The sequence below is a fragment of the Lepidochelys kempii genome, chromosome 6 (assembly GCF_965140285.1).
Source record: "Lepidochelys kempii isolate rLepKem1 chromosome 6, rLepKem1.hap1, whole genome shotgun sequence".
Lineage (NCBI taxonomy): Eukaryota > Metazoa > Chordata > Testudines > Cheloniidae > Lepidochelys > Lepidochelys kempii.
In genome coordinates this window covers 26,989,420-27,015,670 of record NC_136385.1, presented here as the reverse complement: position 1 = coordinate 27,015,670, position 26,251 = coordinate 26,989,420, and the positions used below count along the sequence as shown (strand labels likewise).

The 26,251-nt window shown below is 46.8% G+C and overlaps 1 protein-coding gene across 6 annotated transcripts in view; it reads right to left on the bottom strand.

The window, feature by feature from the left end:
* Nucleotides 1-26,251, bottom strand: part of LSP1 (lymphocyte specific protein 1) — an 84,600-nt gene that overhangs the window by 41,555 nt on the left and 16,794 nt on the right. For 2 of the 6 annotated variants that reach the window (XM_073347235.2, XM_073347240.2), the window contains exon 2: nt 5,407-5,559. The exons of 1 other annotated variant lie outside the window; for it this stretch is intronic. In XM_073347235.2, coding sequence (XP_073203336.1) covers nt 5,407-5,559 — 153 coding nt within the window. Of the gene's footprint in view, nt 1-343; nt 938-5,406; nt 5,560-22,750; nt 23,585-26,251 lie in introns of those variants that run through there. 3 more of the 6 variants (XM_073347236.2, XM_073347239.2, XM_073347241.2) reach the window with 3 other exon arrangements.

The window sequence follows — 26,251 nt, the reverse complement described above, 5'->3', positions numbered from 1 at the left end:
GTACTTTGCACCCACTTGGCGGTGGTGTAAATCACAACACATGGGCACAGCAATGGATGAGTGAGAGAGGAAGGATGGTCCAGTGGTTAGGGCTCTAACCTGGGACTTGGGTTCAATCCACTGCTCTGCCACAAATTCCCTGTGTGGCCTTGGGTAAGACACTTAATATCTCTGTGTCTTGGTTCCCCATCTGTAAAATGGGGATAACAGCACTGCTCTCCCCCACAGAGGTGTTGGGAGGATAAATGCATTTCAGATGATAAGGTGTCTGGAACTGTGGTAATGGGGGCGGGCAGACAAGTGGCTTAGATAGACTGGTCCCCATCTGGCAGTGCAAACCTACCTACGAGCCTTCTGCTTCATGCCTCACTGCCAGCAATAAGGGTTCTGGGATCAGTTTGTAGACACCAACTGTTACTGATGATGTGTGAGGCAGAACACAATCAGGCTTTGCTCTTTTGTGTCTTCCTGGACTCTTCACAGCTGGTAGCAGTTTAACAAACTTGCTCTTACCAGCAAAGTAAGCAGATATGGATTCAGGAGGGTAGAGCCTTGTTGCTAAGAAAACCAAGGGGAGTTTTGCCATTGACTCCACTGAGAACTGGATGTGCCCCAAAGGCAGCAGGTACGGACAGTGAATAGGTGTCATTTTCCCAGAGTCGCTTTCCTATTTGGATTCATAACTGCACTTTACAGTGCTCCTGAAAACACACATGTTAGCAGTTCCCCTCCCCCCATGCCACGCCACCTACTGCCAATTGCTGAGCTTCCACACGCCAGCGTAGTTTGGCACGGCCAAGTGCTCGTCCCTCTGCTTCTTAAAAAGCCCTGCAGGGGGGGAAAGGGGGACCAAGAGGAGCTTAACCTCTGGAAAGATTTCCTATCCTTCCACTGGTGAGGGGAAAATTCCCTCCTCCTTCACCAAACAGGAAAGGAAAGAGGTGAAGAAGAACTTCTGTCCAACTGCCAAGAGCCTGCAGAGCTTCATCACCCTGCTGGCACGGCATATACAGCCCATGTTCCAAAGCACTGATGCAACCCAACAGCTGTGATTTCACACAAAGACACAACAAAGCCCAGTGCACAGTTGAAGTCCAGTGCACGGTAGGTGGTCGAAGGAGGATTGGCTCCTCCAGATCACATGGCTGCCTGCTGCAGAGCAACTTTGGCCCATTTTATGCTCATTGCTTTTCCCTTTCTCCTTCACCATCTAGGCTTGTGGTGACTTCAAGTGAGATACCTGAGACACATGATGGCCAACCCCAAATGTTAGAAAAATCATGGGTTAGGCCTCAAGAAGTCTTGAGATTGGCTTAAAACCAATGAGATTTTTTAAATAGATAAATGTGTGATGGGGGGTCTTGTTTGTTTTCTGAGTTCAGAGCCTAAGGGAACACTTGGGTTACATACATTTTCCAGCTTTTCTCTGTAACCGCGAGGGCTAGAAACTTACATTTTTTAAAGAATGAAAGCTGAGATTCTCTTATTCACGTGACTCCAGCAGCTGAGTCTTTGGGGGGAAAAATCAGCTATCAGAAGCCTTGTGACAGCTGACAACAACAGACAGGCCCAGATTTAAATACCCACAATGCCCCACATCTCCAGAAGGGCCCTGGCAATGCAAGGATCTTCAGTAACTGGGGTGGCATTCACTCCTGTCCCAAATCAGGTAGTCAGCCAGTGGAGAAGCCGAGAACGTATTTCAGGGTTCTTCATGACATTATCACATTGAACCTTCCCATATTGACTAAGTGATACAATGACAATCTGTGATGTCACAGGTGAAAGTGGATTAGGATTTACTATTCTTGTAGTTCCTAGAGGCCCCGAGTGAGACATCGTGCTCGACTCTGTTCACACAAATAGTAAGAGAGTCCCTGCCACAGAAAGCTAACAATCTGAATAGACAGGATGGGAAGTATGGTTCCTGTTTTACCAATGACTAACTGAAGCACAGATAGGGGAAGTGACTTGCCCAGGACACACAGGGAACGCTGTGGCAGAGCCAGGAAAAGACTCCAGGTTTTCCGAATCCCCGGTCAGTGCCTGGGGGAAGAGCGGTCCTTGAGTGGGAAGCTCAGCCCTTAAAGGCATAGATAAAGGCCATACTCCAGTTGCGGGTAGCCAGAGCACAGCCCACTCCAGTCATTCCCTGACCCCAATGCCCTCCTTTTCCAGGGACAGAGAGAGCGCTATGCTCCGTGGCAAATCCACAGCAGGAGACTGGCAGGTGGTCCCCATTCCCTCTGTGATGCTCAAGGATCTGCCCCAATGTCCTGACTGCAGCTCCTTTACCTTTCTGAAATACCACCCCCAGCGCTCAGGCTGCAAAGGTTGGATGCCACTGGGCTGGAGTTTGGGGCAATTTTGATTTCACAGCCTGGTATCCCCCTGACTCCCCTCAGAACTCAAGATCACCAGGGAGGAGAAATAAAAGGTGTGAGAGTGGGGCTGGCATAACACCGCTCCCGCACTTCAATTCTAAATGGCTTCGCGCCACTCCAGCATCCAGGCCTACAGGGAAGCCACCACAGCTGTCTGGGGGAAAAAAATGTGACCCAGATTTACTTTTGGGGCTGTGCAAAGCCCCTCACCCCAAGGAAACAACGAGGGCCTGCTTACACAAAGATGAGTTGCATGAATGGGGTGAGTCACTGTACGGGGGCGTGGTGTTTACACAAGAGAAAGCAAAGACTTTTGGAAGATTAATGGCAGGCTGACCCCAGCTCAGCAAGCCAGCCCAGGTGGCCATCAGCAGCTGCAGAAGAGGCTGGAGAGAAGGAAATGCAATTTCAGATGGACCGCAGCACAATAGCTCAGTGCTACCGGTGTGAGCGTATAACAAAGCAAAGAGGCTGGCTAAGGCTCATCCATAAAAGCCAGAAGTCAAGATGGCCAGCAGGCACGTTTTGAGAGAGGATGGATTTTACTATCAAACTTCCCCTATTATTCTGGGGCATCTGGATGTGGGATTTGGGTCCAGGCTCATCCCTACCTAAACGATACCTATAGGTTTCCCAGCACTCTCCCTAACCCTCAGCTCTCCATCTACAAATATTTGCATGTGTATTTGTATGGGGGATTGAACCCAGGACCTCTGGATCTTAAACAAACAAACAGACAAAAAAGCACAAACTTCACTGCCTGAGCTAAGGGACTAGCTCACCTCTAGTAACAAACTCCTAAACCTCTCTATGTTGTCTGCCCCTCAGAGGGGCACAAAGAGTCACACTATCCTAGCATGGGTTACATTGGTCTCTATTGGCCCCGGTGGAAAGATGCCCACAAGCTTCCGATCTTTTCCCCATCCTCAATGAGTGAGGCTAGTTCTCCATGGTTTATTTTAAATTGTAAACCATGCCTCAGACCTCTCTGCGTGATCTATCGCCTTTCTCATCCTTCCTTGTGGGCTGATGTTTATCAACAACCTTCTAATCTGCCACTGTACACTTGGATCTTTGGTCACTCAGGCCAAAAATCTCCAAACATGCCTGTCTACAGTTAAACTCCTAAGTCCATATTTAGGCGCCTAAGTAAAAGTGTCCTGATTTTTCAGAAAATTCTCAGCACGCATAAAGCCCACCGAAGGCAATAAAAACTTCTTGGTGCTCGGCACCTTTGACAAGCAGGTCAGGCCACTTTTATTTAGGTACCTAAATATGGTTCCAAGTGCCTAAATTTAAACATTCAGGTTACAAAATTTTGGCTTTGAGCCTGATTCATTCCTCTTTTTCTAGCACACCTAAAACTCCCAGTAAAATCAATGGGAGCTTGGACTGAGCAATGAATCCCTGCCTATCAACAGAAAGAGAATGACCATGAGCCAAAGGTCAGGTCTGGGAAGGGCCGGTCTCGTCTCCCCTCCGGGCCCTCCCTTAATACAGCTGGGAATTTTGTTCCTATTTATTGTATATTGCCAGAAACTGTCAACCCCCCACTGTATCATATATGACAAATGGATCAAACACATTTTCTTTAATTACTCCCCCCCAAAAGTTGCTCCCCCCCCACACACACCTTTTTTGTCTATTCTTCCCTTCTCTTCTCTGTTTCACTGTGTCTTTTTCACTCTTTTCAATAGGACTACTAAACCTTAACACATGCATAAGGCCCACTCCTGTAAAGGCTTACGCACATGCTTAACTTTTATACATTGTGAATAGTCCCCCTTGCTGTAAACGGGATCACTCACAGTATAAAGTTAAGCATATGTGTACGTTTTTTCAGGGCAGGGCCTCAATGTTTGCATTATTGGGGGGTGCTATTTTTTTACTGTAACTGCTGCTTTGATGCCTTGGGCAAGTCACTTAATCTTGCTGTGCCTCTAGACATCTGTAAAGTAGAGATATCTGCCTCAGCAAGTTGATTTGAGACTTTGTTAATGAATGTTTGTAAGGCACTTTGTGATCCTTGTATGAAAGGTGGTCTAGAAATGCTCTCAATTAATATTATAAGGTACATCTTACATTTTTAATGAAAATACGTTTCTTTTTAGAGCTGGCAGAAATATTTAAATTTTCCAAATAGTGATGAAATGCTTCTCACAAAAAAGGAAACATTTTCACAGGAATTTGAAAATAAAAATCTTGAGAAAATGTTTTAAAATCCTGACAAAAATTGAACTCTTTTCATGAAAAATTCTGCATTTTTTCATGAAAAAATTAGGTTTTTTTCATGAATAAATTCAGATTTTTTCCTGAAATTTTTTTTCACAAACAAATTTTGATTTGTTTTCCCCACAATTTTGTTTGCTGTTTTTATGCCTTGGCCCTGATACTACAATCACTTATGCACGTGCTCAGCCATCAGTGGTGAAGTTAAGCACATGTATAAGTGGTGGCAGGATCAGGGCCTTACAGAGCTGGCTGACACTTTTTAAAAATTCAGATGAAATATTCTCACTATTTTTTTCAATCAGCTCCACTTCTTGTTTAATTTGGGCCCTGATCCTACAAAACACTTAATATGCTTAAACAAGTTCTGTAGACTTCAACAGAACTATGCCTATCCTTAAAATTAACCATGTGTCTAAACACTTTGCTGAACTGGGGTCTTGTACATCAATTTAACCCTTATTGAACTCTCCTCATTTAAACTCCCAGCCCCCTGCATTTTCATCTCACAGGAAAATTTAAAACTGTCCCCCTAAAAGGCTTGGTGGCAGTAGGGATAGAATCTGTGACATCTGAATTTTAAAGCATAAGCATCAATCTAAAAAACCCTCCCTTGCCAGCCAAGGCTTTACCAAGCCTATCAACCTTTATATGTGGCCCAGCTACCACCAGACAGGGGCAGAGCAGCACAGTGAGTGGTATCTGGGCCACACGAGCACGAGCCAAAAGTGAAGATTTTTGCCACTAGGATGGCGCTTGTTTGAAGAGTGTTCTACGCTCCAGCTCTTCTTACTGGTTTTCCTGTACTGGCAGCCCACTCTCTGACAAGGAGTCGGTGTTGTTCAAGCCATCTTCTGCCTGGGACCTCTGCTGTTTCTCCCGTTCCCTTCTACGTCGCTCTCTTGCTGCCTCTTCCTCATCCTCCACACTCCACTGTGCTGTCAGCCTGTCAACCAGAAGGGAAATGCATTCTTAAAGCAGGCAGCCAGTTCCGAGAGAAGCAAATAAAGGGAAAATGTCCTGGAATCTCAGGAGAAAACACAGCACTGGGTGGGCCCCATTCTGTGAGCTTCACTCCTGCCAAGGAGCACTTACTTACCCTCGCAGCATGCCTGGAAGCTAAGGAAACCACTTGTGTAAGTGCTACACAACATGAGACAATAGGATTGCAGAATCAGGCCTTGTATGAGAGGGCTGGATTGCTTCTTAGGGGATGGGTAACTGTGTCTATGGTAGAGTCTTTCAGACATGAAGGCCCAATATGTCCCATTCTTTCCAAGGCAGTCCCATTTTCCAACGGCCTGTACCAGAAATTCAAAACTAAAACAGGATACCTAACTATCCCATAAAACTGGTCAAAATGTATTCCATGGAACTATTTTTCATTCCCCAAAAATGCAATTTTGTCAGACTCTAAACATTTCGTGGGGATGCGTCCATTTCAATTAAGTTTTCAATGGGAAAAAAGTCAGAACAAATCATTTCTCATTTTGTTTCGATAAGGTAAAGACGTTTCTTTTTGACTCTCATTGCAAGTCATTTCATGCTGCCCTTTATAATAAATATCGATTTCACCATTACATTACATTAATACGTTATAGGTAATCTTTTACTATAATATGAAAATCAACATGAAATAAATTCAAATGATACGGTCAAAATGAAACATTTTGACTTTATCAAAACAAACCATTTGAATGGTCCCAAATTTAAATTTGTCAGAATTTTCATTCTGTGGGAAATTTCAAAATTTCAGCTTTTATTTCCCATCTGGAATTCCCCCCCTTCCCTCCCCATTCCCCCATCCCCACCCCCAAAATGCTGGAATTTCCCACGGGACAGAAATTCTGGTTTCCAACCAGCTCTAGTATCCCATTGGATGCTCAACAGCACGATTCACACTGCCTCAGCGGGGGTGCCGCTGAGCAATCCCAGACTGCAGGGAAACTCTCCCTACAGCACCTGGTGCCACCTACGCAATAGATATCATCCCACAGCCTGCCCATGCCGGCTGTGGAATAGACGTCCTGCTTTTTCAGTTTGATAGTCTGGTCACTTTCCCTGTGTGTCATCCAGCCTCAGCTGGCAGTGACCGAAAAGGGCATGTGAAAAGAGGCTCTAGATCTCCACCCAGGGGGCAGCTGTTCCTATCACACTGATATCATGGCAACTGGTGGCCCTTCTGGCAGCCTCAACAAAAAGATCTAGCATTGGATGGCCTGGGAAACTAAATCACCTTCTAACCCCTAGGTCAGAGTTGAAGCACCTTGACAGGGCAGCGTGGGGGAAGTGTGCTGCCTAGCTGTTCTGTACATGATGGTCCTGATTCAGGAAAGGCCTTAAGCGAGTGCACTTGAAAGGCATTTCAGCACATGGTCAAGTGCTGCGCAGAGCAGAGATTTGTTCCATACTCTGGGCCAAAGGAAGGATTTCAGCCCTCAGCTCCATTAGTTCTGCCCCTCTGCAGTAACATTAAAAGAATGACAAATATTATACACAACAACGATCCAGCTCTCGGAAATCCCAGGCCCTGAAGCTGAAAGGTTGCCCAATACTGTGAGAAATCCAAATCCAGGTTTGTGGGCCCCTACACTCCCAGGGAGAGAGCCCTACGTGGAGCAGACCTTGACATGTTTTCTTAATCAGCTGAGTAGTTATATTTTAATCAGAATTCCTGTGCCAAGCTGTTCCCTTGCTACAATGGTGCAGGGAATGTTGGAGGAGGGTACCCAGTGCTATCGCTCAGCCCGGCTCCAGCTGTGCTCTGTACTGTTTCCTTCCTCCCTTGCATAGAAGAAAATCCTGGCTTGGCTTCTCCCAGAATGTCCCAGCCTCCAGATAATAAACCCTCTGTCAGCAAAGTGACCTCTCAGATCCCAGAGGAAACGATAAGACCGCGGCAACATTCCTACACTGGTGATAACATGAATTTTCATGCAGGATCCGCTCCTCCCCTTCTCGCCTCTTTCAGCACCATGCTGATCTTGGTGTGAGAAGGACAAGCTATGTCAGTGACCCGACCAGTCTAACTTCAGCACCAGCCCATCCCTGCCAGACTCCTGCTTCCTTAGGGTCTCAGACTATAGCTGTAATAGAGTGAGGGCTGAGTCATTCATGGCCCCTATCAGCCGGGCTCCAGCTGCAATAGCAAGGGCTCCAATCCTTTTGCTTCATTGTAGGGGTGAGTCTATCTGACCCTGGATGTTCCCCTGGAGATATTTTTGCAAACATACATAAAGGAGAGCTTTGAGGAAAGCATTGGTTTTTGAGCAAAGAGTAAGGTCCTTTGTTATGTTGATGATTTGTAATGAGAGTAACACCCAGAGGCTCCAGGTGCGAGGCCACATGGTGCTAGGTGCCGTACATACCAGAGGGCCGGTGTACATGTAGAGCTGCACCAGTTTAACGAAAGGTGTGATTTGAAAGTGATTTAGCTAAACTGGTGCAAAAGGCTGTGTGGACATGCTTATTGCAGTTTAAACAAGGCTCATTTTTAAATCTTTACCTTAAATCAGTTAGGGACAGGTTTAAGCAAAACCTAAATAAAGTACTCAAACCAGAATACCTATGTTCCCACAGGGGTTTGCACCATCTTAATGAACCTGATGCAAAGGGGTGTGTAGACAGCATCATAGAGAAAGATGGCCCCTGCCCCAAAGAGCTTACAATCTAAACAGACAAGATAGAGAAAGTGTGGGAATGGGAAACTGAGGCACAGTAACTTATCCAAGGATACAGAACAGGTGACTGGCAGAGCTGGGAAGAGAATACAGGTCTCCTGACTCTCGGACTACTGCCATAGCTCCTAGACCACACTGCCTCAGAGTAATTGTTGCAAAGAGCTTTCCGCAGGCAGTTGTCAAGAGCCATCACTCAGGTGTCTCAAGCCAGGCATCCAAAATCATCAGTGAATTTTGAGAACCTTGGCCAACATATCTGATGTTTCTTTGACTAGCTTGTTTTCCAGCCCTTTTTTGTGTGTTCTCAGACCACAATGTGTCTGAGCTCACCTCCATTTAAAGCTCCTCACCATCCCAGTGTGGCACGACAGCACATGGCAAACACGCCAAAGACCTCAGAGGAGCTGGCGAGGAGGACTGAAAGAGCACAGAGAGAGTGGTGATTTCAGCACACTAGTGGGGTGTAGCAAAGTTACAGTGCACAGACCGGCCCGGATTTCTCGTCTCCCGCCACAGGAATGAGCTTCTTCTGCCGGTCACGACCCAGCACCACTGCCAGAAGGGACACTGCATTTTCTAAAAATTACATTACGTGAATTAAATTGCTCCCCCCTTCTCCCATCCTGCCTCTTCCACCCCGCCCTACTCCACACAGGCACAGAGAGCGTGAAGCCACCAGAAAGAAGACCCAAGCAAATCCCCTTCTTTATTCATTCCACACTCATATTTACTGTTTTCTCCATAGTTCCCATAGAAACAGTTGTCTGTGGTCCTGGCCAGGAGCCAAGGTGGGGGGGGGGGAGGAGGTAAGATATATAAATGAAGTCATTCATTAAGCTCCGCCTCGACCTTCCTTTCTTATGTGACAGAACTTGATAAAGTCTCTGTTTCAGAAAGGCTCTTAACCCCGTCTGTCCTGGACTCCCCCAGTCATAAGGTGTGAGGGCCCCAGAATGAGTGGGATTTTTAGAATTCACCTGGAATTCCCCAGGGGGCTGCAGTGGGGAAGAATTATAACTACCCCCTCCCACCCCCCAGGGGTGAGCTGGAGTCTCCCGGGGGGCTCCAATAGAAATTTGTGTGACAGTCATTTACATTATCAAATGAGCTTGGCTTGCAGCTCTCTCTGTTTCCCAGTTGGATGTGACTAATTCTCTCTCCATGACCTCACCGGCTCACTATTCTGTCACTGCATCTTCTGAACTGGCTGTGTGGCATGTGAGCGGAGGACAATAATAACAAGAACAAACGGGGGTGGGGGGGATTAAAATCATTGCTCGGCCCAATCGAAAGATACCCACCAAATTCACCCTGCCAAAGGACAGCCTGGCATATTGGCTTCTCTTCCAACTGACCCACATTGCAGTTATCCCAGTGCTGAGAGCCTCTTTGCCATAAACACGTGGGTCACTGCTTTCTATTGTGCGGCACAGTGCTCAGAGGCCCGGGGCCTCCAGCTGGAGGGAAGTGCCGTCATGCTGAAAGCCTCTCCCAGGCTTCTGTCAGGAAGAGGGGGCGCACCAAACAGTCCCAGCTGCAGCTCAGGCTGGGGTTTCTCTCTGATGTCACTTGTTTGTCCGTGGCGCTGCTAAAGATGTCCCCTCTTCAAAACTTTTGAGCAGATCTGGTGAATTTCAGTGCTCAAGAAGTGTAGGGGCTGGGAGAACTGGCCAGATCCAGGCATTGCACACGCAGGCTCTGGCCAAGCTTTCTTCACTACAGCTCTGCCAACGTGACTCCAAACTGGCCTGGATGCAACACACGCGCCCAAGCTCACTCCCTGCCATTCCAGTCCTAAGTAGGAGCTGCTAATTACACAGTGGCTTAAAGATAAACTGGATATTATCCACTAGGGACTAGACTTAGGCCTGGTTTACACTTAAAACTTCTACCAGCGTAGCTACATCAGTCAGGGATGTGGAAAAAAACCCACACACTTTAAGGACACAGCTGTGCTGACTAAACCTACACTGTAGACAACTAAAGAGAGCAACCAAAGAGCGCAAAGCTAACATCATTTGGGGAGATGGTGTTCATATACTGGCAGAAACACTCTTTCTGTCGGCATACGCTGAGTCTACACTAGGGGACCGGACCAGCACAGCTATGCCAATCTAGGGTCTGTAGTGTAGACATAGCCTAAGAACACCCATGTTCATTACACTTGTGGGGTTTAGCCTTATGGGTAAGGATCACAGCTGAAGGATTAGTACAGTCCATTATCTCACTGTATCCAGCCTTTCCCTCCCCTGCTCCCCAACATATAGCCAGTTTGCCTATTTTCAATTGCAAATGTACATCACAATGAATAACCAATAGATCCAGAAATTGCACGTGTTAGGGACCATTTGACATTCATCACCTCTGAATCTCCCTTGCTTTAAATGCAGCCTTTCTACCAAACAATGTAAAGACCCTTCTGCACAGCACAGCCTCCCCCCGACCCCACCCCCCACCATAGGCCTGCATCTTCCTTAGCCTATCCTTTCACCCAGGAGTCCTAACTTTTGTGACGTCCTAACTTCTTGATGCAGAGACAGCTGCAAATATGTCCTGAGCACAGGACATGAGGTCAATGTGCAGAGAAGAACCAAAGAAAAGGAGGTGGAGAAAGAGGGAAAACTTGTACGGTCTCGCACAGTGGGTCTGAGTTTGACCTCCTTTCTACCCCATCCCTGGGGTTGCATAGGGTGTGATTGAGGCCAGGCCATGATAATACCAAAAGGCATATTTAAACGCATGGAATGGATTATTTATGACTGATTAAACTGTGCTCACTTGCCATGCGGCTCTTTTGCTGTAACCTTTATGATCCTGCCTCCCATCCCCTGCACTGTGAACCCTGGGGAACAGCCATGTATCATCTGATTATTCCCCAAAGCCCGCAGGGCATGTTCTCCCCAGATACAATCTCCCTGCTGAAATGGAATTGGGACAAAAAAGCCATTACAATAATAGCTGCTACCCCGTCTGACCCAGATTCTCCCCCACCCCTAGTCTGTCTGCCCAGGGCTTTCTCAAAGAGGGACAAGGGGTTAGCATGGACTTCAGTGTGGACCAAAAGCTTTCACCACCCCACGCTCACCAGCTCCTTCCTCCATCTCCGTTGTCCTCCTCACAGGCTTTCCATGGGATGGGCTCAGAGAGCAGGAGAAGCCTGACAGTGCACCCTTACATGATAGATCTCTGTGTGTGGAATTAATGAGCTGAGGGAAAGAGAGAGGGAGTGAAGGAGGAATTGCATTCATTCCAAATGCTTTGACGAAAGCCTCATCTCCAGCCCATGGGGTTCCAGTGATCTCGTAGCTGTCCTGCAGCCTGTGTGCTGTGCATGGAGTAATCATGTCCCTTTCCACCATGGTATAGAGGTGCATAATGGGTCAGCTATGCCATATTACCATGTAACAGAGCCAGTGAAGCAAGGGCAGTTGTGGGCTGCAATAAGACTCTCCAGCCATGAGTCCATAACAGTTTTAACTCTTTATCTTCTCTACAGCTGGTTCCTCTGGATCCAGATCTGGAGTTCCTCTAACTCTGCTCTTTTGAGGCAAGGTGCTGTTAACTCCCACTTCCCACAACCAAGGATTTCAAGGAAGGTCACGTTCCCTGGGGCATACTCCTCACCCACGCTTGAGGAAATGATAGTGGCCAGGCAGGAGAATTTCTGGCACAGCTTCTGCCGTCTTTAAGGGAAGTGCCCCAGACTCTGGGAATCTTTTGCATGGTTCACACTAAAAGGAAGTTTTGCTGGCCCAGAACCAGCTCTCAGCACTGAAGCTAATTCCAGAAAGGAAAATGAAAAGCCTCCAATGGGGGCTTGACTTCAAGGATCTGTGCCAGAATTCAATACCCCTATGCAAGTGAATTCAGCATTCCTGTCTCCCGAGCCAGCAGTGGCAGCAAGTGCTTTACAATTATTTTCTTTGGTGCCTGTGTATGTGAGACAATCTCGTCCCCCTTCTCCCCCCACCCGCATACGTAAGGACCAGGTTAGGTGAAGGCAGCCTCAGGCTTTGGGATCACCTACTCACACTCGCAGCAGGAATTTATTACGTGCGCCACCGTACAGTCTGGATGGTATTTCCAAAAGCAGTCAGGTGTTGACCAAACTCTGCCTCCATTGGACTCAATGGTAAAACTTCCATTGACTTCAGTGGGAGTCAGGTTAGGCCAGTGCTGAGTGCTTCTGAAGATACCACCATAGAGAAGGAGGGGTGTCTGAAGCTGAAAGCAGGTGGCAATGGCAGCCCTCTGGATGTTTCCCCAGCCCCCCTCCCATTAGTTTTAGCCAAGAGGGAAGGGAGAGGAAGCTCCCCCGGACTTATTCATGGGGTCTTCCCTTCGCCAATAAACTCATTTCTAGTGACCACCAGCAAATGTGACTCACAAGACATCTGGATAGACAAAGACCTACGTCAATCAACTGATTCCTCCTGCTGCTGACTTAATATTAAGGGTGCATTTAGCATTAGTTCATAAAGGATTAATAGATGTGATAAGCATGTTATAGACATGAACTGGTCTTGTTATAGATGGTTTTAAGGGCATCAGCAGAAGATTATAAATCATGGTTACAAGCAAGACCTGTTGGACCCTATAACAATTGATTAAACCATCCATTAATCATGTATTAACCTTTATAAATGATAAATAGAAGTCCCCTTAATACCAAATGTGACTGATCATTGTCTATGGCATGTTCTTGTGGTCTTTGTCTACCCAAATAATGAGGTTTCCACTGCTTCCCTTGAGGAGATTGTTGCAGTGTGTCTATCAGACATCACTGTTTGAGGACATGTACTGTAAGTTTTCCTCTGCTCAGTTTACTCCCATCACTGCTAGCCATACATCCCTTGGGTCAAACTAGCATCCAGCATGATTTCTCACACAGTCCTATGATCAATGGAAATCAACGTGGTAGGTGCCTAGGGACTTCTTCTTTTCACAGTCCCACTAGGTTCCCAGCTACCTCTTTAGACATCTAATACCTTTTAAAACATCAGGTCCCAATTCACTTACCCAAGGTCACCCAGGAAACCTGTAGCAGAGCAGGGATCTGAACCCAGCTCTCCAGCTAGCTCTCAACCACTGGACCATCCTTCTTCCTATGGAATGCAGGAGAAAGTGGTTTCACTCCCCAACACAAGGCACAATTTTCCCTCCGGCCGACAAAATTACTACAACGGGAGGTATCTTTAACTTAGATGACCAGAAAATGGAGCCATGTTTCTTGGGAGATAGGATTCTATGACCTATGAATAATGTTGTTTAATAGCAAAGACTCAGTAAAATCATTACCTACTTTGGTAGGTAGGAGTGGGTTGGATAGTGTGAAGAAGACGGGGGAAACCCAGTGACAGATATCCATATAGGCAGGGAGGCTAATCTCCCAACCTATCCCTCGAGGGAAGAAATGTTTATTTTGGCGCTGAGAGATTAGCTCATTGGTCAGACACGCATAAAAAGACATTACTGTGCTGGGCCATTATTAGTTCAATTTCTGGGCTGCAAAGCTCAGTATGGAGTCTTTGTTACAAAGTGCCTTTCTCTCATACCAAGCTTTTCTTCCATGCCTGTAGCTGTCCTATCTCAGTCATTTCCCCCCACCCATCTTATAAATCACAGCTTTGCCTACAGGATCCAGGCAGCAGGAGAGGGCTAAGCCCCACCCCCAGCACACACACCCACACACCCCTTGAATCATCTCCGATCTCATCCCTGCTGACCTGTTTGGTGCAAGGAGCTGGGGAAAAGAAACACTGCTTGCTTAAAAGAAAAACAAAACAAAGCAAATCTTGAGACAGGGACAGGCCAAGCAGTACAGGTAAAATAAGCAGCAGCCCAAAGCTTCACCCATCTCCTGAACAGAAATTGAACCAAACTGAACTGGGCTTTCCAAAGAATTGTCTTCAATGCTTCTTCTAATGATTTTTCATTTTAATGCACCTTAGCTCATCTCAGCTCTGCATTGTAAGAGATTATCTTTACCCCCAAGAGTCTATACTCTAAATCAGTGGTAGGCAATCTGCAGCCCGCGGGCCACATGCGGCCCATCAGAGTAATCTGATTGTGGGCCGCAAGACATTTTGCTGACATTGACCATCCGCAGGCTTGGCCCCCGGCAGCTCCTAGCGGCCGCTGTTCGCCGTTCCCGGCCAATTTCAATGGGGACCTGCTTCTGCTCTCGTTGACACTGGTATAAACCAGGAGTGGCCACACAGAGGTTAATAACGTTATGCCAGTTTAGAACTAGCATAAGTGAGATCAAAATGAGGCCTGATGTTTTTTATAGTACTGATGAGTCGAGAGGTTAGAATCCAGGCGCTCAACAATAGTTCTTCATTCACTCATTCTGCTCCACTTCATTCTACAGAACTCCCCTGAGTCCTCGACACGTAGGGCAGAGATCAGCACATGCACAGCACTGAATAGCGGAGTGCAGAGAGGCAATGGGAGTGTGCTTTTCAGTTCCCAGTGGGATTTAAGGTGTGCTTCCTTTATTACTGTTATTTATCTTACAGTAGCAACCAGAAGTCACAGCCAAGCTCAGAGCCCCATTGTGCCAGGCACTGCACATACACATAATGAGACAGTCCCTGCCCCAAAGGGCTTACAGTTAAGACAAAGGCTGGGAGGAGGTGACAGGAGCACAGAGTGGTGAAGCATCTTCCTGTTGTCATCATGCAGCCGAGCCAGGAACAGAACCAAGCGTCCTGAGATCCAGACCCAACATCCTGTCCACTGCCTCTTCTTACTGAAAAGCTCTCTCAGATTGATTTGGCCATTTTTAGACTTGCAAACCAAACCCTTTCCCCCAACATGATCACTGACCACCATCAGCTGATGCTCCATTCATCCCCAGGGATTTGCTTGCTTTACACTAACACTGTTCAGGGTTGGCAGGAATAAACCGCACTCCATGACACTGAAGGGCTCAGTCCAACTCCCGCTGATGTCAACGGGAACAGAATTGGGCCCTAGATGGCCAATAGGTCTGGAGAAATCGAAGCTCTGGAGTAGGCTAAGAGGAATGGTGGTAACAGAATGCAATAAAATTGATCACGCCATAGGCAGCCCCTGTACTATATGGAGCAGTAACGTTATAGTTAATGGCTAGATGCGTGGCAGCTGCAGAGCTTCTAGCAGTCCAGAGAGCTAGGAAATTCTGGGAATGAATCCACATGGTATTCAGGAGGGAACGCTCACATTCCTCCATTGGCGAGAGCAGGATTAGTCAGCAGACTTTGGGGGGACAGGTGGGCAGGAACAGTGGAATGTGGGTATCCTACGAATGCAAAGTCGCTCCGGGGAAGGGAAATGGAGCCTTCCACAGCCATCCAGTGAGCTCAAATGGGGCAGGGTGTCATTCTCCCAGCCCAGGCTCCAGAGGTGGGCGTGAGGCTCTGTCTGCAAATGAAAAGATTTTGCTTGTGAGCATCTGGCTTTCGTGCTGCAAATCTATTTGCCAGCATGACGCTAACGGTTGTTGATTTAACTGTTTTAGGGGAGGCAGAGAGCTTCACAGGAGCCAGGCCTCCTGCGTTCTGTTGCCAGCGTGGCCACTGACTCACTGGGTGATCACTGACAAGTCACTCAGTCTCAGATTCTCCATCTGTAAAATGGGGTTAACAACACTTACCTACCTCACAGGGTTAGCCTGTTAAAAGTTGCAAAGTGCTCCTTTGACATCCTTTAATTGAAGGGTGCTGGATCACAACAAAGAAGACAGATTTTGGGGGGAGAAGGAGGATGGCAGATTTGCTGTCCAAGCCCTGCCTTGCTCCCAACTCCTTCATTCACAGCGAAGGAAGGGCCATAAATGTCCATGGCCTGAAATAACAGTCAGTTCCTCTGGCCGAGCTCAATGTTGCTCAAAGCCAAGAGAGAGCTCAGTGCTACAACATGCATGTGGGTGTGTTAGCACCAGGGTGGGACTGCAATGAGGACCTTCCCCTCTGCCCTTTTACAGCTTCCCAGACAACGGGTGCTGGGGAGGCTTGCAGGCAGGCTTACCCTCTCCTGTGTGAAGATGTGCACCCAGAGAAACACTCAATACAATACCGGGTGGGGAGAGGGTAGCTGCTTCCCAGATAACATGCATCATTCCCACCCAGACAATGAGGCCTGGTGTTGACACTCAGATATCAGGAGAGCAATATGGACTGCAAACAGCACAGCACTAGAGTAGTACTAGCTATAGGGAGAGGAGGCGGGGTGGGGGGTCACCTGGGAATCCTAAGGATCAGGGCACACCCCTCCAGTGCTGTGTGATCCATCAGTCTGGCACACCAAGCCTGGTAGCGTGTCCTGGGAGCCCAGCAGAGCCCGTGCGCAAAGGCCCAACAAACGGCATATGGACATTTCTCTCCCCTGCCCCCCACTCATTCCTCTGCCTCAGTGAGCTTGCTAAGGTGCCTGTCAGCTATGCTCAGACCGAGTGAGTAATGGTGCAAAGAGCAGGGGGAAGGGACGATAACAAAGGGACTGAAAGGGTATTGCACGAGGGGAGAGGCCATTGTGGATCTGCGGGCTCTTGGGGAAAGATGGAGGCGGGGTGGAAGGCAGCGTTTTTAACCCCTAGGGCTGTACTTGTCCTCAGCAAATTGCGCTGGGATACTCAGCTGGAGCTTCTAAGTCCTCCTGCTGCTCCTAGGACCCCACCGTCCAGCAACAGCTGATCCCTGACCCAGTAGCCTGATCCCCTCCCATTTGCCTCTGCCTTTCCACCCACTGCAGTAGCTCTGCCACCCGCAACTTGCTCCCTCCTCACTCCCCAGCAGACAATTGTTTTCACCTGCCCCACTTCTTCATTGCAAGTTCTCTCCCCCACCCGGTGGTATCTAGCCCCTAGATAACCCGGGATGGGCACATAAAAAAGGTGATTGATTAAGAGACAACCTACCCCAACCCTTCCCCCCACCGCCCACTGCTGGTGCCCATCCTGATTCCAGAATCCCAGTCACAGGTGACCTGCACCCCAGTCGCCATTTTCCCCCGCACCCTCCCACAAGCTGCTTCCCTCTTTAGCCCAGAAATTCACTCCCAACCCAGCCCACCTCCCACCCCTTCGAACACTCCCTTCCCAGATCTTGTCTGGAAAGCTCAGTGCTTGGAGGGTCAAACAAAGCAGCACCAAGGAACTGAGCAGAGGATTTTTCCCATCACACAAACACTTGTGACCTCAGGGAAAGTTGGGGGGGGCATGTGAGGAAGGGTAGGCAGAATAATAGGGACGGGAAAAACAACTGAGCAAGGTGATCCTCCATCAAACAAAATGTTCCTCCCAAGAGCTATGAAAAATGGAGATGACACCACAATCCAAGGAGCCAGTGGAATTGTGAGAATGCCTAAAACCCAGGAGAATTTAGAACAGGACCCATAGGCCGAACTGGTTCACAGAGTTCCACAATGCAGATCACAGCATCCCTCACTTTTAATCAAGAGATACAAGCCATGGAGCCTGTAGGTACCTGGAGCAAGGATGCTTGGCTCAAGATGCAGCATTTCATGTATGGACATGCAGTTTCCACAGGCTGCATCTCCATGTTAAGGTACCATCTACACTGGGAGTATAATTTAAAATTCCATACTTTGGCTTTTCTTGCAAGTATTAATGACTCCCCAGACTGATAAGATACCAGAAGAGCCATAATTCTGAATGACTGAAGAAATGCCTTAGATCCTTCTCTCCACTGATGGCCTCCACATCTCTTCTTGATTCCCTGGCACTCCCCTTTTCTTGTGATGATATTCAGAGTTCAGATGTTGACGTTTTGGAAATTATCCTTATTATCTCTTGTTTGTATTGCATTAGCACCGAGGAATGCCGGTCCTGGACCAGGACTCCACTGTGCTAGGCGCTATACAAACACAGAACCAGCCGATGAGCCCTGCCCCAGGGAGTTGATCATGACTCAGTTCGCGCCTAAATCTTTTGAGTTCCTCCACACAAAGAAGGGAAAAAATAGAACCAGGTGCTATGAGACCAGAGGCTTTTCTATTATCCCTCCTCCACATACACACCCCTTCTTCAATTGTAATAATTAATTAAATGGCTAAGGAAATCTGATTACATGAAACCATCTCAAGGTTGCTGCTCATACTCAGAAGACAGTGGAAGCTGTATCCGTGAAAGATGCTATTTAAACCACTATTGAACAGAGGCACATACAGTACAACAGGTTTATGAAGATGTTGATTTGTAGGTTAATTAAATAGTAATATTCTATTGTACAACACTTGAGACTCAATAAATACAGAGAAGATAAAATTCTAGCAGGGGTGCCTGGTGAACTGAATTAATCAAAAGGACAAGCAATAGCTGCATATCTTATTGATAAGAATTCATTAGATAGATAGATAGATAGATAGATAGATAGATAGATAGATAGATAGATAGATAGATAGATTAGATTAGATCTGAAAATACAAAGTCCCATAGCTAGGTATTATCATTATTTTATGCTGTGTTGTTATAGCCATGTTGGTCCCAGGACATTAGAGAGATGAGGTGGGCCAGGTAATATCTTTTATTGAAGCAACTTCTATCAGTGAGAGAGACAAACTCTCGAGCTTGCACAGAGCTCTTACAAGATATTAATAAAAGTTATTACCTCACCCACCTTGTCTCGCAGGTATTGTCATTGCTAATTTATTACAAACAAGACAAAGCAGCCTGATGTCTGATGGATGCTCTTTTGCAATCCACTGACTGATAGAGACCATGCCCAACAATGGGAGATCCTAGGTACACATTGGAGAGAAGAAGAATGAGATAAGCTTGTAAACTGCCTATTCTTTTCGGATGTCATTTCTAGTTAATTACAGTCACTTGCACTGGGTATTCTCTGCAATCATCAAGCGTATCCCTGGGTTCTGTTAGCCTGATGGACACTTTCCAGTCACCAACTTTTCAGATGCAAATGACGTGCTCCTGTCTAGTGTCTTCATGCAAAGCAACCCCCAGTATCCCCACTTTGCCAGTGGCCAGAAAAAGAGCAAGAAGGGCTTGTTTTACAATCCACCTCCAGGATGCAACAAGATACTGCTCATGGCCCTCCAGGGAACAACTGCCAGGGGAGAGAGCACTCACGCTCATGCCACCCGTCGGGCATTAAGGCCTCGATCCAAAGCCTGTACAAACTGGAAAAATCATCATTCCTGTATTTTTCCACTAGGGTCTTCACTGATAGTAAATGATGCCTATGGAAACAGCATCAGTTCATTGCCAGGACACTTCTGTGGTTGACTCATGTACCTCTGGTCAGAACTTCTCCTTAAACTCTTATTTTCAGCTCCCCAAATACTTGGGGTTTTCCACTGGGCCTTTTATCTGTGCAACGTTTATCTATGCAAAGTTCATAGGCCTCAAGCGTTATGCTAACTTGCTGAAGCTAATATCTTTCAGGATATAGGCTTGTAGGTTTCTTGCATTACTGCTGGACATAATTCAAAGCAGAATACAATGCAAAGCAGTAAATATAATAAAGGCAAACTAGCCCACTGGGCTACAATAGCAGTGAATATTAACAATGGCAAACTAGCCAACTGGGCTACACTGGACAACATGTACAACACCACATACTGAGTATATCACCACACAGGAGCACAGCAGTGAATCGCTTATGCGGGGCAATGGGGGCAGTGAAGGGCTTAAGTGCAGCCCACAGAGTCTGAGGGAGCCCATGGCTGCCCTTCTCTTTAGTATGAAAATGAAGCCCCTTTAGGCTACTGTTCCCAGCTCCCATCATGCAGCATAGCTGGGCTGCTTGAATTCGTATTCAACACTGTATGCTGGGATCTGTAGTCCCCGAGGGCCGCTCCTCCCTACTAAAGAAAAGCGTGGATGCATTCTCTTTATTTCCAGCAAATTACATGCAAACTTGGGGCTGCTGACAAGTTGCCAATAGGTCCCTTCATTGGACACAGTTACAGAGCCCTAGTGTCAAGACTAAAAGTGGGGAAAGCCATCAGCAACTTCTTGCCTCCAACAGGCAAGTGTGGGAGAAAGCTCAGTGATTCAGCAGCATCTGAAGTCACTGGAGTTTAGTCTAGTTGTACACCAGTGTGACTAAGATCAGAGTCTGTCCCTGTGTGACCCATATAAATGTGACATACCAAATGTGCACATGCACTATGTAGGCTTGCAGTGCGACCACCCGGGGATTACAGTGAACCTGGAAACTCCATTCATGTAGCAAAGCAGAATAATAGCAATACTCCCTTGCACTGCTGTTGTATCTTGAGTCCAAGAATCCCAAAGCACGTTAGGAACATGAATGAGTTCAGCCCCGCACCAGTCCTGTGACAGAGTAGGCAGACAAAAAGTCCTGAATAGTTTAGTTGTACAATCAGCAATTCTGCTTATAGCAAAACTTAGAACGAAGTTCTGTGCAGAAATATGACTCCTCTACAGGAGGGTTTCACTGTGTAGAAAAAGTTCTGCACAGTGCATGGACTGTCCTCTGCCTATATCTGAGCAACCCTCCTGCCTTCTGTTGACCTCAGTGGGGTTATAGCTGTGTAACCCAAGGTGAAATCCATCTCTTTTTCCCCACATGGAACAGGGGCGATGTATACAAACACCCACGCCAGAATCCAATTTAAAAACCACTTACCAAATGACCCGACTCAACCATAGTGTTAATCCCCATCTTCCATAAAATCTCCCTCTAATCTGATAAAACACCAGGGGGCATGTACTCTTCCGAATGGGCACCTACAATCCCCATCAATATTAAGAGTAATTATGAACAGCTATTAAGAGGAGGTCTAGATTGGGGCATGTGTGAGTGTTTGGGCCATTTATCTATCTCTGGAGCATATGCAGCATGCTCATCACCCTTTTCTCCTCCAAAGAGTTTCAGCCCAGATTTGAGTTCTGGGGAAGACTGAACAGGGGAGTCTTATTTTAGTGTAACTGTTTTGCCCAGCAGCCCTCAATTCTGGTCCATTCTCTGAGCTGCGTGTCCTGTGTTTGAATGCATTTGATGGTCCTATTCCACTTGCACTTCTTTACACCTTCCAACTCAGCCCCAAATTTCATGGTTACAAAATGAGATTCCATAAAATGGGGTGATTCCCCTGAGCCAGGGCTAAGGAGAGGAACATGAATGGGTCATAATGGAGGTGACCATCCCCCTGTCTCTCCAAGGGACCAATTCAATGCCAGGTGAAGTTAATGGGAGTCTTTCTGTGGTCTCCTGCAGGTATTGAACTGCCCCCCCAAAAAGGGTAGTACAGGAAGTCCCTGGATTGAATGGACATGAAGAACAAATTCCTCTCGCATCCAGGAAGAGAGACGCCCTTCTGAGGTAAGGTTTCAGGCTACAGTAGTGCCAATGGGAACCCCCAAATTGAACTGAGCCTGGAGACTGGAATCCCCCCTACCCAAAAACACACACTGCAGGCTGGGACCAGCATCCACTCGGGAAGTTGTACACCCCAGGGAAGACTAACATGCCCAAAGTGTGGTTCCAAGGAGAGCATTAGTCTCCAGTGCTCTCATATCCCAAACCACTAAGTCACACTTAGCATTAAAGTAAAGAACAGAGCAGGGAGTTTCCCCTGTTGAATCTGAGCTTTCTACACCTTCCTGCATGGTTCACGATAAGCTTCCATAATGCCTGTAATAATCCGGGTGTTGGGGACACTGAGGCAAAGGTCTAAGGAGCAAAAGTGGTGTTTCTACACCGCATTAGAAAGCAGCATGGTTACAACTGAGTGGAGTCCCACCCTCAGTAACTGAACAGAGCAGAGTGCAGCCATCCTTCCCAGAGAGATCTGGGCTCAGCATTTATTGAAAAAAGGAACCAAGGATCTTCTAATTGTCCAACAATCTGCCCTAGCGACTACACCCAGATGCTCAGGTGGTGTAAATCAGCATCTCTGTCTCCAATTGAAATCAATGGACTGATGCAGATTTACACCAGCTGAGGATCTGGCCCTTTAAGGATTGTTGCCTAAAAACACACATACATTGCACAAAATAGCCCCCAAAAACTTTGCTAGACCGAGCCCCTCTCCTTCAGCTGAGACACATAAAAACTCTCCAAGCCAAAAGGAAACCTCAGCAGGTTCAGGTAAATATCACAGTACGGTCATGTTTAGCTATTTTAACTATGTGCTTCTGGAAAAGCCATCAGTAAGCTCAGCTCTGCCTTGCTGATATTGTTGTTTGGGGTTTATTTATTTTCCCTGCTTCCAAGATGCTCTGTCTGCTTCAGAGCCCTGTTAATGAATAGGTTCAACTGATTTACATATACGTGTGCACAAATATACCACAACGGAACAATATTCTTCTCGTCATGAAGCGGATACATTTCCCTCTGTGGAAGAAACAGCCCATGGAGTTTGGAATTAGCCAAATCAAATTGCCATGGTGGAAGATCAATGGGCTGAGCTCCATGGAACAAAGAATCCTGCCTCTCTGCCTTTGCTAGGCAGGTACAGACTTACCTTATGAGGTTCTGTAAGCCTTGTTTGCTGGAATTCCTCCTCAGGATCGCACTGGTCATTGTGGAAGAGGCTGATCTCAGGGCAGGCTCACAGATCCTGGCTGCTAAAACTCCTTTCCCTACTTTTTTTTAATTTTCCTTTTAAAAAAAAATAAATAAAAATAATCCTCTCCCTCTCTCTCTCTTCAGGAAGTTCTGCAGCTGGTTTCCTTTTGTTTCTCTAAGCCCCCCTGTTCAGCCCCCCTCTTGTCTCCTCCACCTCTACCTCCTCCACAGCCTAGTGGAAATGTCAGAGAAAAATCTTTCAGAGAGCAGCTTTGTAGTCCGAGGCAAAGCAGGGTCCCCTCCCTGCTCCCATCTGACTGCTGAGTGAGCTCAATGCAAAGCTTAAACGTCTCCTTTGCTCTAAAGGCTATTCTTCTTCTCTTTGGCTATCTGTTTCTATCTCTCCTCTCTTACACTCCTTCTGGTTTATGCTTCGTTGTTTCTCATCTTTTTCTCTCCTTCTGTTCCCCCTCCCCCACTCCTCATTTTCCTTCTCTTTTTCTTCCCTTTCCGATCTGTTTCTTTCTGCATTAACTAATTGCATAAATTAGGAACAAAAGCCACTCAGGGACACAAAACCTGATTAGGGGAAAGATAGCAGAGGACAGATTTACAACTCTGGAGCCAGATCTTGAGCTCGTGTAAATCAGCAGCAATCCATTAAAATCAATGGCGCAACTCCAGTTTGCACCAGCTGAGAATCTGACCCATAATCTAAATCTACTCTTAAAAATTAATTGCAAGTCTCAGCAACTTGCAAAGAGGTTGCAACGCTTTGTGGTTAAAAATGCTGTATCAAAGAATGAAGTGCAATATGATCCTGTTTGCATCAGGCTGATTCAGAGTACTGCATCTGAGAAGGCAATGCAGGACTAGTGGACAGAGCACTGGCCTGGGATTCAGGACAACTAGGTTCTGTTCCCATCTCTACTGCTGACTTGCTGGGTGAGCTTGGGTCAATCACTTCCACTCTCTGTGCCTCAGTTTCTCCATCCACAAAATGGGAGTGATGAGACTGGCCTCCTTCATAAAGTGCTTTGCAATCTACTGAAAAGTGTTGAATCAGAGTTAGGTGTCATTATTATGATGTCAACTGGGTGGTCTTGGATAGGGCTCTGGACTATGCCTCGGAACCTGACGTACATTCTACTTCTGGCTCTGCCCCATCCCGCCGAGTGATGTTGGACAAGTTACTGTGCCTCTGTTTCCCCTCCCATCCTGAGTCAGTCTTGTCCATTTAGATTGTCAGCTCAGTGGGGCAGGAAATTTGTGTACAGTCCTTTAGTCGGAGGCATTGATGCGCCACTATAATACAAAGAAGAAGAGAGGACTGTGTCTGTGGGAGCATAGGCTTAGCAACCAATAACGACTGAGATCTAATCCCATCTTTGATATTCACTTGTTGGGCGATAGTGGGCAGGTCAAGTAACCTCTCTACCTCAGTTTCCCCATCCGTGGAAAGGGAATATCAACCCCACCTCTCTAAAAGGTGTATTGTGAGAATTATAAAGTGTCCTTATTATCAGGACCAACATGGTTTGAGATTTTTTACTTGCCACTCTCAGTGCATCTCCTAAAATGTGCGTATGTTTTCTTCGGATGAGTAACGCTGGACTATTTACTGTAGCTCAGTTATTTGAAATGTGGATGGCTGATAACTGCCCACGTAATAAATGAAGAAATATTAGTAAAGAGAAACTGCACTGAAATAAGTACAGATGGGTATTAAAAGTTTAAAAAAACCCACCACTTTAAAAATGGGTTTCTTTGTTAATTTTTTGTGTATTTACCAAACAGCCCATAAATGATGAGAAATAATAAAAGCAGCTAAGCACAGTGGTTGCTCTTGCACTAGGGTCACGGATGGACTATGTGCTGGAGTATATTTATTTTACACTTCTAAATTCTGTGAGGCTAGGTGGAACTAGGAGAGCAATCAGCAAAGGTCTCTAATATTCAAAAAGATAAAGGCCCTGCCCCTGCAAGCATGTATACGTGTGTTCGGCTTTAAGCAGACTCACTCCCACTGACTTCATTGGGACTGCTCACAGACTTAAAGTTAAGCACATGTCCAAGCATTCGCAGGCTCAGAGCCTATGGTCTTTTGAAGTCACTGGCCAAATGCCCAATGGCTTCCTGCAAGATGGAGGGATGATGAGAGGGCCTGATCCAGCAAACTTTCATTGATTTCAATGAGGCAGGGTCCAGCTCTTCGTATGGGGCTGACCATCCAGATGGAACCATTCTAGGGTTTTTATAAGGGACTGGTGGTGAATGCGGGCCGAGACAAAGGGGTGATGAAGCTAACAACTATGGCATGGCCAGAACAACTGCTGTTAAATGAAATCACAGCTCTTATTATAGCCAGAGATGCCACACAATCCGTAGCAAACTCAGGAGGGGCAGAGAGGAATGTGAAAGACTTGGGTTTGATAACTATGGGGAGGCTGGGAGCACATGCTTGCCATGGGAGGTGGACGTGGGCTCACCAGGAGGCATATGAGGCCAGATCCTCACTTGGTGTAAACTGGCACAGAGACATTTGCTTCAGTGGAGCTATGCTGATTTACACCAGCTGAGGACTGGGTCCAGAGACAATTATCTTGCCCACATCCCTCCACTCAATAAACACCAGTGCCTGGTGGCAAAGAAGCCAAAGAAACAGCCCACTGTTAAATATATAAGAGTTTTCAAACCAAAACTTTTAGCCTAGAGGAGGAGGTAGAGTCCAGTGGTGCTAAAATCCTGCACCATAGTCAATTCTGCATAGAAGCTAGAAGTGGGTGCCCTTCTATAAACAACCCCCTTCCCCGTAAGGGCTCATGTCCTCAGGTAGTGCAGAAGCCTAAATGCAGTGGAGGATGTGGGTGTTTGCTTGCTGTATGGCAGATGGATTTCCTGAGCCAGCAGGGCATCTAGGATCAAGGAGAAGTCGGTCAGATTAGCTATCTTAAGGGAAGTGGGGCAGGGGTGAAAGGTGGGAGGGGAGATAAGATCTTTGGAATGAACTGAGGAGGGTGACTCAAAGTAACTGGAGGGTGGGGGCAGAATACACCATGATATGCAAAGGGGGTGGGGGGGTTACACTTCCCATTGCATTACACAGGGTACGGGAATTCCCAGGTATCACTCCCTGATTGCAAATTCCCCAGGCTGGTGTGATGGGTTGGGATGCTCCTCCTATAGTGAAGATTAATCAACATCCCTTCCCTTTCATCTCTGTCAGAGAATGCAGGGAGATCAGGTGGGAGGAACACACGTGTCCAGATGTGGGAGGGTCACACAGGACCCCACCGACGAGGGCCAGGGGAGTGCTTCTGTTTAAAAGCCTGCATCTCCCAGACCCTTCTCTCCAGGTGCGAAAGGAAAATGCTAGTGATTGTACTTGGGGATGATCCATTCCCCTTGACTTAATTCAACTGGGGACGCTGCAACTTTATTTTAAAAATTAAAAAAA